Genomic DNA, 16,528 nt, shown 5'->3' with positions numbered 1-16,528 from the left:
TACCACATATTTATGTCTCTCAAGGACTTTTATGGTGAGCTCTGTGTATCTTTCCAGGCTTGTACCCCTACTGTGCCCATTTTAAGGAATACTTATGCTCCTTGTAAGGTTTTCAGGGCCTTTGTCAATGGGCTTTGGGTTTTGTTTCATGGCATCAGTTTGAGATACTTCTGAGATCTTTCAGTATTCATGGTCAGGTACATTTACCTGCAACTGCCCTCCTTTTGATGTGCTTCAAGTGGGTTTTGCATTTCCATAGACTTGTGTGGAAATGCAAAACCCATCTGATTCCCATGCAGACAAAAAAGCCTGTCAACACAGGCCCATAATATATTTTATATTATGGACAATGACATAAAAAGAGTGCAAATATCCGAAACCCTATGACGGTGAGATATTCAATGTTAAATATTTTGGTTAGCTTAAAGTCTAACTTAAAGCTGAGTTCCAAGAATTCAGTAACTTTGCAAAAAAATACAGGCACACAGGTTGCTCAAGACTGTATAAAGAGGAGAGAAGCACACAAAGCAGCTATGCCCATCCCTCTCCCCTGCTGCCCATTCACAGAAGCCTTTGTATTTTGTGAATTAATTCACATAATGCAAAGCCTTCTGTGAATGGGCAGAAAGAGGGAAGGGTCAGGCATAACAGTTCCAGTGAATCTGCTCTTTAAGGAACTGAGACCACAGTAAGCCACGCCTGAGCTCCTGCAGTTATCTTTCGGGAGCAGAATAAACTTGTCAGATGTGAATAATAGAGATAAGTTTATAAGGCGGCAGACACCTCATTAGACCTAACTCATGGTATGCCTGTAGTTTTTAAAAAGTAGCTGAATTTGTGGAAATCAGTCTTAAGTCAAATTTTTATTTTTTTGCTTTTGGATAAAGTTTCAGGCTTTTATTTCTGTCCTTGACCTCATTGGGGATTTTTTTGATTGCTCGTTATTCTTATCATGCCTATACAGAAAATGGGAGGAGAGGGAGCAGTCATCATTGGGGCACAAAGGCAGCGATATCAACAAGAGCAATTTCAAAATTCGAATCCTTTCTCACTATAATAAAATGGGTTTTGTTTATATCTTTGTCCTGGTTGGAGAGATTTGCCATCGAGAAATCATGTCCTTTAAGAAAGTGAGCAGAAATCTCATCACCGGCATAGACAGAAGTAAAAACCCGGCGACGCTGGTGATAGTGCTCAGATATAATATCTATGCAATGGTGCAGGAAGCGTTAGCACAATCTGTATACGACGCAGCAGTCTCACGGTCTTAGAAACAGTATTGTCCTGAAGGCTTATACCATACTGCAAGTGGGTTCAAGAAGAACTAAAACTTTTTTTTCTAGTTTTGTATAGATTAAGGAAAGGGTTACAAAACCTATCTGGTATTTACTGTTGTCTCTACTTCCATCGGAGAAGTCTTCAAATTTACAGTTGGAGCTTTAGGTTTCTGCTCTAAAATTTAGAAATTTGGGAGGTTCCTCAGAAGTGAGGAAGTGAGGAGAAATCCCCCAAATGGAAACACAGACAGCATTGACAACGCCACATATGACGAAACGCGTCTTGGAAGAAGATATGCGTTGACGTCACTATGCTGTCTCGTTAGGAGGATGGGAGTTTGTTTGTATCCGTCCGGCTCTACTATTTTATGCGCAATTTTTAAATTGAGTACAATGTAAGTGCAATGTTGTTTTTTACACAATAAATAACAAGTTAGGCAATATTACACTATGGTAGTTCTCTCTTTCTGGGTTTGCTGCTGAGTGGGTTGCTGAACTAATGGTCCTGGATTGAGCGGTATCATCGGTGTTTGGATATATCTATGCAGCCATCCATCCAGAGCTTATCTCCACGATCTTCTGTGCAAGCAAAGGCCTTGGCTGGGCTATAGCCGTATGCCTGGTTTTGCTTGCCATCTGGTAAGCGATTTTTTCTAAAGGTGGTCGCACACTTTTGTTGAACAAACTCACTGTGGTTGTTATTACTAGAAAAATTTGAATATTATTCAACAATTTTTTTTGCCATATGAGAGATGATATTAATTTCTACAATCAATTTTATAAATTGGACTTATTAGCACGGGTTCTTCCTTTTATGTTTTATCTGTGTATATCTCACATTAAGCTGCTGCTCATTCGGTTATTTAGTGATTAATTTTTATTGATATATTAGCGCGTTTTTTTTTCCCTTACGTTGAAAAAAACTTGACAGGGGGTCCACATGTTCTAGAACTAGACAAAAAAGTTTTGGCTAAAGTTCTCTGTTAAGAACTCTTCCATTTCATCTGCAGTGAAGTTCACAGATTGTGAGCAACAGAACCGCGGCAAGGTCCTTCCTGTGTCTGTTGAAAAATATGGGTGGAGCTCTGCTCTGCTCCGTGCCCCCTTTTGCGGGACGTGCTTATACATGGATTAAATACATTTTCTAAATGGACAAACAACTTTGTATAGGATACTTACTGTGAGACAAGGCATAGCTTTTTTTTCCCCCATTATCCTTGTCGTAAAATCCAATATGGATGGACATCTTTTTACTTATCACACTTGATGTCACAAATAATTAATCTGCAGTAAAGTGTTGTCAAACATAACAAAATAATACAAAATAATACAAGCTTCAAAAGGTTAAAATGTACTAACCAAAGACAAATGTCTGTATGTATCAATGCTGTATGTTGTTAATGTGGAACCTAACTGTATCTCAGTACCGCAAACTGAAAATGCTATTTAATAAATTTTTTAATATATATATAAAAAAAAAGAGATATTTAGTCGAAATATTTAAATGCACAATACTTTCACTCGTAAACACTAAGGCTACTTTCACACTGGGGCGGTTTTCAAGTTCTTTAGCGCTAGAACTAGCCTCCGCTAAGTGCCTGAAAACTGCCTCCCATACTTTCCAGTGTGCCTTTTCACACTGGGGGCGGTGCGCTTGAGGGACGATACGAAAAGTCCTGCAAGCAGCATCTTTGGGAGCGGGTTGGGGGCGCTGTATTTAGCTCTCCCAAAACGCCTTGCCCATTGCAATAAATGGGCAGCGCTTCCAAAGTGCCTTAAAAGCGCCGCAAAACGGGAGTTTTTACAGTTTTTTTGGGCTAAAAAACGCCCCGTTAGCAGCTAAAAAAAGGGCAGCAAAAGCGCCAATAAAACAGCGCTAAAGCAAAAAGGAGCTTCAGTGCTAAAGGCCAGCGCTGCCAGTGTAGAAAGTAGCCTAAAGTTTTTAATATTTTAGTGGCTAAAACATACATTTTTTGTTTATTCTTTTTTTACAAATTTTATATTTGTGATCTTTTTCTTTTTAAATGTAACTTACTAGAAATACAAACTGAATAGCAGGAGCTATGAGGAAACTATGAGACATTTTTTTTTATGTTAAAGTGTTTGTGAATTTGTATTTGCAATGTATCTTTTTGAAAACAAAAAAAAAAGATGTTGAAGAATATGCAGATATTTTCAAATCTGTTGTGTCGTGTATATGATGAGAGCATTTTTTTTCCTGTTTCTGAATTATTGTGGAAAGGTTTCATTTTTACATTTACTAAGGAACTACTCATCTGAGAAGGCTTGACGCAAATTGACGAAAGATGCAACGAAACGGTCAATGTATGGCGAAAACGGTGACAGACTGTAAGAATTCATAGCAATTTAGTTTCTGAGACTGAGACTTGAACATGATAAAGGCAAAACAAAAAAACTTTTAAATATTGGAATTAGTATGAAATTAGGTTTTTAGGTAGGAGCCACTATTAGAAGTAAGGTAGTGATGTTAAATGGGCTTAATAGGCCACAGTAGAAGTAATTAAAAGAAGAAGGTAAAATATTAGTCAGGGGACAGATAATGCATACTTAAAAAGTACATACTACAGAAAGTAGAGAAGTAGATATCAAAAGAAGAGGTTAAAAAAGTACAATGCCATAGACCCTTAAGATGATCACATTCAGGAACTAACTGTAAACCTCTCTTAGTTTGCTTCTCCTGGTTAGATTCAAAAAGTTCCAGAATTCTTGATGTAAGGACATAAAGATCATATCCAATCTAAAATACGCACGCTTATGACGCAAAGTGTTTTTCCCCTTTTGTTCCTCGGGGGCGGAGCTTAAACAATCATTCAGGTTAGGAAAACAAAGTATGTTGTGTAAATGTTGTGTTGGGTGTTTCTTTTTGGTAAATTATTGAATTTTCTCCTAATGTGTGTGAGCAATGCTGGTTTGAGTTTAACTCAATCTTTATGTTGAAACAAACAAACAAGCAAACCAACAAAGAAAACTCAAGAATAAACATTAGTATCAGTTTTGAAAATCTTTCAAGCAACACTCTAGTTCCACATACACACACACATCATATTTAATAGGCAAAGGATATATATATATATATATATATATATATATATATATATATATATATATATATATATATATATATATATATATATTCTTTATAGGAAGATAATACAATTATATTAGGTTAATAAAACACCAGCCAAAAGAATATGTCTGTTATTTCTAATGTAGAATTGTTTTACAGAATTATTTTTTATGGATTTGTGTGGCAACAAGACATAAAACAAAATAACACATAAAGGAAAAAAAATATATAATATACTAAGCTGAAGCATAACAGAGATGAATAAATAATTACATAATAAATAATAACACTTACAGTAATTTTGTCAATTTTTTTTTACCTATAATCCCGCTGGGATCCTCAGGATACAGTTTGTCCAGCTTGAAGACCCATCGGCCAGGGAAATTGACATTACTTGTAGATGATATGTTGATGATCTCAGTAGTCAGGGAACTGGGTATTTGATAGTATCCGACTTTATAGCCACTGTTGACCCCAGCCTGCAAGATATACATTGATACAGAATCTATTGTATTTTAAAAAATATATATTTTTTTCCAGAATTTATCCCCCCCCCCCCCAAAAAAAAAAAAAAAAAAGGAATAGAAAACAGAATATACATAGATAGTATATATATAGAAGTGAAGTGTTATTAAGACCTTTAAGGGGTAACTTAAAATGTACCAATGTTTACCCGTGTTTAGGACAGAATCAGGTCAGGCTTGCTTTAGGCAATGCTATTAAATGAAATTAAGCGAAATACGACTTAGCAGGAAGCAGAGTCTAAAAATATGACTGTTACCACATACATATATAAATACAAACTATGCAGGGAAAATTTTTTTTATAAACATTATCACATACTATATACAGTAGCATAAGTACATTTAGCCCACTGTGGCACTGTATATTTAAAAAAGAAAACATATATACTTTTGCTCTAAAGTTTAGGAACCAATATTTTTCTAAATAAGCGATCACACATCCCCCCCTGCAAACATGGCTTCAAGCGGGGCACTCTATACAGAAGCCTCCAAAAACAGTAACATTTCCTACTTTGTGATTGTCTGTTTTGGGGGATAGGAGTGTTGAACCTTGTAGTTATTTGCTGTAATGTCTTATGTAGTGTGCGGTCCTGGAGCTCGCCCACCAACCTAATTGAAAAGATGGGAACACCAATCTTGATCATACAGTGTATAATATTTTATTCTACAAGAAAATCTAACAAATTTCAGTGCTCAACACCCCCCCCCCCCCCATCAGGGCTTGTCAATTAATAACTGTAAGGTGATACCATCCTGGATTGTAAGTCGGAACCCAAGTAGGTGAGTACAGATCATGCAGGTGCTTGAACAAGATAGCCTAAGGTTTGGAGTAAGGCCTGGCCAACTGTTTCATAATGTTCCTTTAACACCCTAAAATCCATATACAAAGTTCTTATGTGATGGTCCTGGGTTCCTGCTCGGTGCTCGATTAGCCAATATACATCCTGGGTGCAGTGATGCAGGGGGGGTTCTTCAAAAAGTTCTGCCCTTTTTTTTAACTATATTAAATATAAAAAAGTGAGGGAACTTTTTGGAGACCCCCTCGTAGTTGCTTCAGGAATTTTGGTCAATGCAGAAAAGCATTGCATCTGGTGGTCTTGCCCATGACTGCCTGGTTTCTGGTCCAGGGTCTTTGGCCTGCTACACACCTTATTTCGCTTGACGATTCATAAAGATGCCAAACAGGCCCTTTTGCCCTTCCCTATCCCGGGCCTCTTTGCATATCAACAGAAATAAGCATCGTACTAATTTCTGTCAGCTAAACTGACCATTGCTCAGGCCTGGAAGAAACCACCAGCCCCGTTACAGGGACCACTTGACCACCTTAATGGTAAATGAAAAAATGTCCAGTATAGTACAGGATTTAAAGTTTGGAAACTTGGATTAAATATTCCCTACCTTCTCTACATCCAACCAGTTTAGGCCATTTATGATGCAATGCCTGTGGTGGCCCCGAGTCGGCGGGGGATTCCCCACCACTTACCCTCCTTTCCCCTTACCTCTCTTTTTTTCTTCTTCTCTTCTTTTTGGCTTTTTCTTATCTCTTGGGTATGGCCTACGCCAGGATTCTTGGCTCTGGAAGACCTATTGACTTTGGACCACTATACCATTGGTCCAAGATCCCGAACAAGTTAAATGTATACTGTATGGTTGATCATATGCTTATTGTTATTGTTCTGTCTACTTCACATTCTGTGTAATTGTATTGTCTCCCTGCCTAGGCCCACTTCAGCCTGTTATCGATTGGAAACGCAATAAAATCTATTGCACAGAAAAAAAGATAGCCTAAGGTATCCCTCACCCCATGGTGATTGCTTTACAAGCCCTGATAAAGGGGGAGTGTTTTGCCCTGAAATGCATTGGCTTTTGATGCCAAAATAAATCTTTTATGGACTGTACGAGCTACGTGTGGCGTTCCATCTTTTCAATTTTCTTATTGCAAAACTGGGATGGATCATATTTCCAAAGAAGGCAGACCCTCCAGCAACTTCAGTTTGAGAAAGTTATTAAAATGGCCTTTCTTAGTACCAACAGAGAAGAATGAGATAAGAACCAGAAGTTTACTAAAATACTTAAAACATGCATAATTGGTCAAGTGTTTTTTTTGTCTGTTTAACCATAGTGGAGTTTCACTTAAAAAAAAAAAAAAAAAAAACTTTGTTTATGCATATAGGCTTGCTCAGCCCTCTGAAAGATGATCATTGCTCTGCATTCTCACCAGGGCTGGGGTTCCTCCAGTTCCTTTACTGTCGCCTCCACTGGACGTCCCTGTCGTCCAATGAATACTGGCATAGTTGAACATCGCAAAAGTGAGGCTTGCATTTGTGATGAGAACAGCCTGAAATGTGTTAACCTGTGAATTTAGAAAAGAAAAAAAAAGAGTCTTTTTTTTTTGTTTCAACTAAAATTTGGCAACATGCCAAAGCTGCCATTTTGGCAAAATGCATTGGAACTCATGGGGAAGATAAAACGTACGCTGGACAAGGGTATTATAAGGAGGATATTGGCTTTAAGTCACCCATGAGGGTTAGAGAACAACCACTATAGTTATGTAAAAATAGCCATACCTGGAACTCAGCTTTCAGCTGAACTCGCACAATTTCATACCTGCATGTCAGTCCCAAATTCGGGGGACGATTTCAGAGACATCTGTGCGGGTTTCTGTACAGATGTCAATGGAACTCACACCCCGGAATTGCCAAAAGTAGCACAGAAACTACTTGTGGAAATCGGTGCGGCGCCGCAAATGCGGCATCTCACCGATTAGGACGGGGCCATTGACGCCGATTTGGCATGCGATTTGCACCAATGTGAACCAGGGCTTGAGCCTATTTTGCCCAGAAGTGCTACATGATGAAATTAGGGACTGCTTTTGGAAAAATTTCAGTGAACATGAAATTAATATTAAAATACAAGTTTGGCAACCTTGTTAGCTCAACATTACTCCTTGGTTTGGCAAGTCCCTGGCTTCAATAAACCTACCTTGACAAATTATTTTGGTGCATATTAATGAAATTTTTTTTTGCTTTGGATAGACTTGAGAAGAATAAAAACTTAGGCCAAAGGGTCCCTAACCCTTCTTATGCCCCGTACACACGGTCGGATTTTCCGATGGAAAATGTCCGATCGAAGCGCGTTGTCGGAAATTCCGACCGTGTGTGGGCTCCATCGGACATTTTCCATCGGATTTTCCGACACACAAAGTTTGAGAGCAGGATATAAAATTTTCCGACAACAAAATCCGTTGTCGGAAATTCCGATCGTGTGTACACAAATCCGACGGACAAAGTGCTACACATGCTCAGAATAAATAAAGAGATGAAAGCTTTTGGCCACTGCCCCGTTTATAGTCCCGACGTACGTGTTTTACATCACCACGTTTAGAATGATCGGATTTTCCGACAACTTTGTATGACCGTGTGTATGCAAGACAAGTTTGAGTCAACATCCGTCGGAAAAAATCCTAGGATTTTGTTGTCGGAATGTCTGAACAAAGTCCGACCGTGTGTACGGGGCATTAAAGTGATACTAAAGTCTTGTTTTTGTTTTTTTTTTGTTGTTTAAAAATAACAACCATGTCATACTTACCTGCTCTGTGCAGGCCAGAGCCTCCTCTTCCTGGGTTCCCTTGCCGGTGCTCCTGGCCCCTCCCTCCTGCTGAGTGCCTCCACAGCAAGCAGCTTGCTATGGGGACACCCCAGCCAAGCTGCTGCTCTGTGTGTTCATTCAGACACAAAGCTGCGGCTCGGCCCCGCACCTTCTATCTCCTCATTGGCTCACTGTCTTTGATTGACAGCAGTGGGAGCCAATGGAGCCAATTAGGAGGCAGAGTCCCAGACAGCTGAGACTCTCATGCAACATCGCTGGATCGAGATGGGGCTCAGGTAAGTATTAGGGGGGCTGCTGCACACAGAAGGTTTTTTATCTTAATGCATAGAATACATTAAGATAAAAAAAACCTTCTGACTTTAGAACCACTTTAATATACTTTACTGAATGAAATAAACAATGGAACAATTCACATTCCTTGCTCCACTTAGTAGGGTGAATATCTACAGTCCAAGGGAAATTTGCATTTCTTCCACATGGTGGAATGCTGCACTTATTGATTAATTCAGCATACTTTAAATAGATATACCGTGCTAGATACGGCTGTAGATCCATAATATGCCACATTACTCCATGTGGCCACAAATACCCACGTCGCTGAAAACGTGGGAAGACTGAAGTAAGAACGGATATCACTCGTTGCGCGGCTTAGGAGGTCGGTGTCAGTGCTCTGTCGATAATATATGTCACCGGCTATGGCATTGTCCACATCTGCCCAGAACGGAGCCACAAAAGGGTTGCTGCCACCAAGCACTGGGAGTTTATTGGGTGTGAACGCTGAGATGGATGTATTAAATGATAGTAAACCATTGTTATCGACCTAAAAAACAAATGAAATACCTTCATGAAATAACATAGTAAAATAAGACTTAATTCCATAAAATCAACTGGTTAAAATTTAAAAAGCATTCTAAAACTGCTGCTAGAGTATAGTGAAAGCAAAAGCTTCAGTAGGGCAGCTAACAAAACAATGAGTACAGCCAAGTGCACAGGCAGCTGAAGTTATAGGCAGATCTGGACTTTTCCTGTACGAATCAAACTTGAATCCAGCTTCTAAGCTTATTGGTCCTTTGAATGGAAACTAAAAGGTTTTAGATCAATTTTCTTTTAGTTTTATGTTAAAACCTAAGTTTAGGTCTTTTTTTTTTAAATCTGCACAAGGCACAGTACTTACATGAGAATTGTCCTTTGTGCTGGAAGCTGCTGTCTTAGTTGAAGTCTTCTGTCCTTTCTCCCACTATACCCCCAAACTTTCCAGGCTATCACTTTGATGTAAGCCTTCTTGCTTATAGAACTCAATGCTCAAACCTAAATTTACACATGCAAGGGACTGATTCATAGGGGTTGATTTACTAAAACTGGAGAGTGCAAAATCTGGTACAGCTGTGCATGGTAGCCAATCAGCTTCTAACTTTTAATCAAGCCTTGACAAAAAAAAACAAAAAACTGGAAGCTGATTAATTATTATACAGAGCTAAACCAGATTTTGCACTCTCCAGTTTTAGTAAATCAACCCCTACGATTCATTCGCTTGCATGCGTACATTTACATTTGAGTATTGAGTTCTATAAGTAACAGGCTTTTTACATCAAAGAGATAGCCTGGAAAGTGTGAAAAGGACCCTGAAGCTTTGGCTGCTTGTAAGCAGGATGAAATGCTGGTTAGTGAGATAGCTGCTGTCCCAGCCAGGAGGGAAACAGTTAACCTGGTTTCCTGTCATTTCTGCTGAGCTCTAATAAAAGGGGGGAGGGCTCTGCCCTGACACAATTTGTTGCATAGCAAAGACACAAACAAACCACAGCATGTAATCTCCAGATGCTTACAGAGAAGAGAGAGGGGGGAGGATTTCAACCTTGGAGAGCAAGCCTCGGTGAGCGGTCTATCTCCCATAGCAACAGGAGCAGATCAGCACTGCAAAGGTCCTCGGGCTGTACATGGAGGAGGAAGAGTTAAGTGAGAGCACGCATAGAGTCTGCACCAGGTGCATGGCGGGGCCCCCTGCGCTATGTGCACAGTGGGGCCGACTACTGATAGTAAGGAAGCGGAGATGCGCTGCACAGTTGGAGAGGGCATCAGCTCTGTGTGTCCCTCCTAAATTCAAAAATGACTGTAGTGGTATACATTAACATCAAGAGAGTTAACTACAGTTCAGTCATCTGTTCAAGTAAAGTTACCCCACGTACAAAGCAGTGAACCTATTCGAGGTGCCCAGCGTAGCCCAGAAGAACCCACCCCAGGGTAGGTCTCTTATGTGAAACACACTTCGGCGTCCATAAAAGAGGGGAACATGGAGGAAGTGCCACCCGCCTACCCTACATGGTGGTTCAAAAGGAGAATGTAATATATTAAGTGGAATTTAATTAAATGAGACTTAATTAAAATATAGAAAGAAATGATTTTTCAATACCTCTGTACAATCCTATTAAAGTGATGGTGGACTCTGAAGAATAGAGAGGCTCAGGAAATTGCAGGGAAGAGACCAAGCCAAAGAAATGTACATATAACAGTGAACAGAGAGCACTCACGTAGATAATGGTAGATGCATTTCCAAAGAGAGTAAGCTTGGTAGAAAGTGTTATTGGGCCATTTACTCCATCATCCGATGGCGGAGCAATGGTATCATATGACAGACTCCCATATGGATACAAAAGACCTGCAGATCAGAGAGATAACAAATGCATAAATGTAGCTACCAATAAAAATAATATTTTTTTGCACAAATTCTTTGATATAGAAAGATGTTCATCTTCTTTACGTAATCTTAAAACGCTTCTCCAAAAAAGATATCAAATGCAGATTTATGGTTCTTACTTGAAGATGTTGAAGTTGTGCGTTTGGTAAAGTCATCTATAAAAAAAAAAAAAGAAAAAAGAAAAAAATGTAAACAAATGATATTAAAAAAAAATACAAACAATGTGTACAACGTCTCCAAAGCTGGGGGAGATTTCCTCTTAATCAGTAGCTTTTGGAACAGATGTCCCTGGGGCATTATAATCACTAGAGAAAAACAGCTGACAACACACCGTAATCATTCTCTACAGTTAAGCCCAGTGCTGGGTGATACAGGTCCGTGGTGGAGGTTCCAGGAGGGGCTTCTAGACTGATGTCCTTAAATAATAAAGTTTTACAAGTTTTGGACGTTATGGTGTGCCGCTAGCTGATTTTCTTTGAATGTGTTGATAGCTTGATGTGAGGATGAGCCCCTTATAGGCATCTGCAGTTAGCCAAAGGAGTGATCCACTTCATACTTAAAGTATAACTAAAGACAAAACTTTTTTTTAGTTTTAAATAAAGTGGAGAAGGATTAGAATGACAAATATTTATATGATCCAGGGAATATCCAATTGACTCTTGGAACAGATTAGATCATCCTTTATTGAGGTGTTTTGCCTTCCTCTGGATTAACAGTGAGCATAGGATTGCTATTGCTAAAATAAATTAAATTGTTAAATACGCGCTATGTCATAGGTATATATAGGTGAAACTCCACTGGGTAAAGTTAATGGAAATTGTAAAGAAAAATGTGGGGGGGAGGGGTAAATTGGCGTTGCCAAACTCCGATAAGGGATCGTTTTAAAAAAATGTGTGTTGTGCCTTAAAGTAACATACATAAATGGTATTAAATCCTATGCATTCTCAATGTAAATGATCCTCCATATATGCTCATGAAATAAAATATACCAATAACATGTAATTTTAGATAGAAAAAAGTGCAATGTGCTTATAGTGCAAAAAGGTGTCCATAAAGGTATTTCAATACATGAAAACTTGAGTAAACTCCATAAAAGATACAAAAAGTTCTCTGGTGTAAACAAAAAAAAAAATCACAGTTCAAAAAACAGTTTGTTTCTTTATATAGTAGCTTCCAAAGTCACTTATGCCTGCATGAATAAATAAAATACAATCACTTAGAGTTTGGCAGTGCCAATTTACCCCCCCTCCCTTTTCTTTGGGTTTTTATTGCTGTCTGTCGGTGAGGGGAGATTCACCCTCTCTGTTTATCGTGTTTACCTTTATCACTGAAGGGGAAGAAAAAAAACAAATTTTGGGATTTCACCAGAACAGGAGTAGATTAGTTCTGGTGACAACCAGGGATTCCCTCACTTTGGATGGATTTCCTCTCACTTTCTTTTTTTGGTTATGGGACAGGAATTAAAGAGAAATCGTTCTAATGGGACTCAGTTGGCAAAAAAAAAAAAGAACTGAATAACTGAAGCAGGGTATAACCCACCTTATTTTGCACAAAATAAAATAAAAAAAGTTTTGCCCTTAGTTCTACTTTAAGGGAGCTTTTACTTGTGGGTTACAATCTCTTGGCTCTTGTCTTGGTGACCATTGCCACTGGAACTACAAATGATGACACAAAATGTTACACTTGTCACTAGAACATGAGGTAAGAGGAATCAGTTATTGGTGACGCTCTTTCTATTAACAACTGCCTCAGGGTAGATTTTACTTTGCCCTGGAGAGATTGCACTTTCTGTTGAAAAGGTGGTAAACTACTCATATGAGGCACAGAGCAAAAAAAAACAAAAACAAAAAAAAGGGTGGATTATTAAGAGAGATCAACCTAGAAAAGAGACATCATCAGAGATATTGCAGGATAAATTTGGACTTACCTAGCGCAAGAAGAAAGATAATAGTGTAGAGGCCCTTCGAAAAAATGTTGGGTTCTCCCATTGCCAATAATTGGGCGCGCACCCCAGATGTTCCTCACCTAATCAAAAGACAGCCACGTCAGGATATAGCACAAGGACAAGATCTTTTGCACAACCCTTTCAGTGAAGCAAAAATAATCCTACTAAACTTTCTGTAACTTTTTAGAGAAAAAAAAATATCAGCTGACATTTAAAATCCAACTTGGAGCATTTTCTTTTTGAATTGTGCCCCAGGACATATCTGAAGGGAGGGCCCTCTGATCCCACTTGTATTGAATTGTTTTGTACCTGTGCCATTTTCCTCTATTTTGTAAACTGTTGGCACTTTGTATGCTGTTGGCACTATACAGTGCCTTGAAAAATTTTCATACCTCTTGAAATTTTCCCCATTTTGTCATGTTACAACCAAAAATGTAAATGTATTTTATTAGGATTTTATGTGATAGAACAACACAAAGTGGCACATAATTGTGAAGTGGAAAGAAAATGATAAATGGGGTTCAATTTTTTTTACAAATAAATATGTGAAAAGTGTGGGGGGGCATTTGTATTCGGCCCCCCTGAGTCAATACTTCGTAGAACCCCCTTTCTCTGCAATTACAGCTGCAAGTCTTTTTGGGGATGTCTCTACCAGCTTTGCACATCTAGAGAGGGACATTTTTGCCCATTCTTCTTTACAAAATATCTCAAGCTCTGTCAGATTGGATGGAGAGCGTCTGTGAACAGCAATTTTCAATTCTTGCCACAGATTCTCACTTGGATTTAGGTCTGGACTTTGACTGGGCCATTCTAACTTTGATCTAAACCATTCCATTGTAGCTCTGGCTGTATGTTTAGAGTCATTTTCCTCCTGGAAGGTGAACCTCCGCCCCAGTCTAAAGTCTTTTGCAGACTCTAGCAGGTTTTTTTCTAAGATTGTCCTGTATTTGGTTTCATCCATCTTCCAATCAACTCTGACCAGCTTCCCTTTCCCTGCTGAAGAAAAGCCTCCCCACAACATGATGCTGCCACCACCATGTTTCACGGTGGGGATGGTGTGTTCAGGGTGATGTGCAGTGTTAGTTTTCTGCCAGGCATAGAGTTTTCCTTTTAGGCCAAAAAGTAAAATTTTGGTCTCATCTGACCAGAGCACCTTCTTCCACATGTTTGCTCTGTCCCCCACATGGCTTCTCGCAAGCTGCAAACGGGACTTCTTATGGCTTTCTTTCAACAATGTCTTTCTTCATGCCACTCTTCTATAAAGGCCAGATTTGTGGAGAGCATGACTAATAGTTGTCCTGTGGACAGATTCTCCCACCTGAGCTGTGAATCTCTGCAGCTCCTCCAGACTTACCATGGCTGCATCGCTGATGAATGCTCTCCTTGCCCGGCCTGTCAGTTTAGGTGGACGGCCATGTCTTGGTAGGTTTGCAGTTGTGCCGTACTCTTTCCATTTTCTGATGAATGATTGAACAGTGCTCTGTGAGATGTTCACAGATTGGGATATTTTTTTATAACCTAACCCTGCTTTAAACTTATCCACAACTTTATCCCTGACCTGTCTGGAGTGTTCCTTGGCCTTCATGATGCTGTTTGTTCACTAAGGTTCTCTAACAAACCTCTGAGGGCTTCACAGAACAGCTGCATTTATACTGAGATTAAATTACACACAGGTGGACTCTATTTACCAATTAGGTGACTTCTGAAGGCAATTGGTTCCATTAGATTTTAGTTAGGGGTATCAGAGTAAAGGGGGCTGAATACAAATGCATGCCACACTTTTCAGATATTTATTTGTAAACATTTTTGAAAAACATTTATCATTTTCCTTCCACTTCACAATTATGTGACACTTTGTGTTGGTCTATCACATAAAATCCCAATAAAATACTTTTATGTTTTTGGTTGTAACGTGACAAAATGTGTAAAATTTCAAGGGGTATGAATGCTTTTTCAAGGCACTGTATATGTGTGTATAGTAATAGTGACACTGCACAAAGCACAACTTGTGGAATGCATTTATTTAAAGTGTAATTATTGTCATCATTGAATTAGGAAGACAAAACAAAATTCTAAGTCTAGCGTGTTTTTTTTGCTATGCATTCTTTATTCCTGTCTGCATTCTTGACTCTCAGCATTCCAGGTCCGTACAGTCATCTAGGGTAGATAGATTCGATAGATCGATAGATTGTATGCATTTTTCTGCATTAGAACCTTCTACATACACAGGAACAACATACTTGTGGAAAAAAATGATCAAAGAAACCAAAGGTTTTCAAAGCACAGTTTTGGTGCCATGATGGATTCAGACTACTCTAGTAAAGGACAAACAGCAGAAAGAGCCAACCAGTGATAGAGGAGAGAGCTGATTGACAGAGAGATTAGCTAATTACTACTGTATGCTGCATCTCCTTCACTGTCCAATCATGGGTTGGGGAAAGGTCCATGATGGTCTGGGCTCAGAGGAAGTGAATTGATTGATGCTGATTGCCAATCAACCTGGAAAACTGACATTTTATGGTGGTAAGGTGGGAGAACCTCTGGGGGAATCAAGGTTGAAAAAGGACCTGGGGGTCCTAGTAGATGATAGGCTCAGCAACGGCATGCAATACCAAGCTGCTGCTAACAAAGCAAACAGAATATTGGCATGCATTAAAAAGGGGATTAATTCCAGAGATAAAATGATAATTCTCCCACTCTACAAGACTCTGGTCCAGTTCTGGGCACCAGTCCTCAGGAAGGATATATTGGAAATGGAGCGAGTACAAAGAAGGGCAACAAAGCTAATAAAGGGTCTGGAGGATGTTAGTTATGAGTAGGGATGGGCTGTCTGTTCGAGTCGAACATGAGTTCGATTCGAACATCGGCTGCTCGATCGTTTGACGAAGATCGAACATTATGGGCCGTTCGCGCCAAATTCGAGTTTTGAAGGCTCTGAGGATGGTACCCAGGTTGAGGATGAAGGTAGTAACGTAAGCCCAGAGAGAGAGGGTGCCCAAGAAGGACAAGATACTGGCAGTCATGTACCCTCAGCTGCAGCATACTGCCAGGTTTGCTCCAGTGGCGAGGAGGGAGGGGATGATGAGGTCACTGACTCTACATGGATGCCAGACAGAAGAGAGGAGGAGGAGGAGGCACATCTCCAGCGAGGTAGGATGCCCTCCAGGGGCCAGCTTAAGGGCAGGCAACCGACTGCATCACACCACAGAGCTCCGCATGTGCAGGGCGCTGCTGACTCTACGCGTTTTTCCAAAAGTTCTTTGGTGTGGGCCTTTTTGGATACGTTTGCAGCGGATCGCACCGTTGCTGTTTGCAACATATGTCTGAAGCGTATCAAGCGTGGCCAAAACAGCAGCCGCTTGGGCACCACATGATTGACCAGACATATGTCGA

General features: G+C 39.7%; 1 protein-coding gene across 2 annotated transcripts in view; it reads right to left on the bottom strand.

The window, feature by feature from the left end:
• The window catches only part of LOC141110379 (sushi, nidogen and EGF-like domain-containing protein 1), a 30,924-nt gene that overhangs the window by 7,272 nt on the left and 7,124 nt on the right, over positions 1 to 16,528 (bottom strand). Inside the window, exons 2-8 of one of the 2 annotated variants that reach the window (XM_073601697.1) lie at positions 13,118 to 13,215; positions 11,310 to 11,345; positions 11,024 to 11,151; positions 9,028 to 9,318; positions 7,108 to 7,242; positions 4,685 to 4,844; positions 583 to 3,624 (exon numbers count right to left, since the gene is read on the bottom strand). In XM_073601697.1, coding sequence (XP_073457798.1) covers positions 3,350 to 3,624; positions 4,685 to 4,844; positions 7,108 to 7,242; positions 9,028 to 9,318; positions 11,024 to 11,151; positions 11,310 to 11,345; positions 13,118 to 13,178 — 1,086 coding nt within the window. In that variant the 5' untranslated portion in view covers positions 13,179 to 13,215 and the 3' untranslated portion in view covers positions 583 to 3,349. Of the gene's footprint in view, positions 1 to 582; positions 3,625 to 4,684; positions 4,845 to 7,107; positions 7,243 to 9,027; positions 9,319 to 11,023; positions 11,152 to 11,309; positions 11,346 to 13,117; positions 13,216 to 16,528 lie in introns of those variants that run through there. The other variant, XM_073601698.1, reaches the window with a different exon arrangement.

Source organism: Aquarana catesbeiana, linkage group LG10, assembly GCF_042186555.1.
Source record: "Aquarana catesbeiana isolate 2022-GZ linkage group LG10, ASM4218655v1, whole genome shotgun sequence".
Classification (NCBI taxonomy): domain Eukaryota; kingdom Metazoa; phylum Chordata; class Amphibia; order Anura; family Ranidae; genus Aquarana; species Aquarana catesbeiana.
The sequence above is the reverse complement of the archived record's forward strand: the minus strand, read 5'-3'. Positions and strand labels throughout refer to the sequence as shown.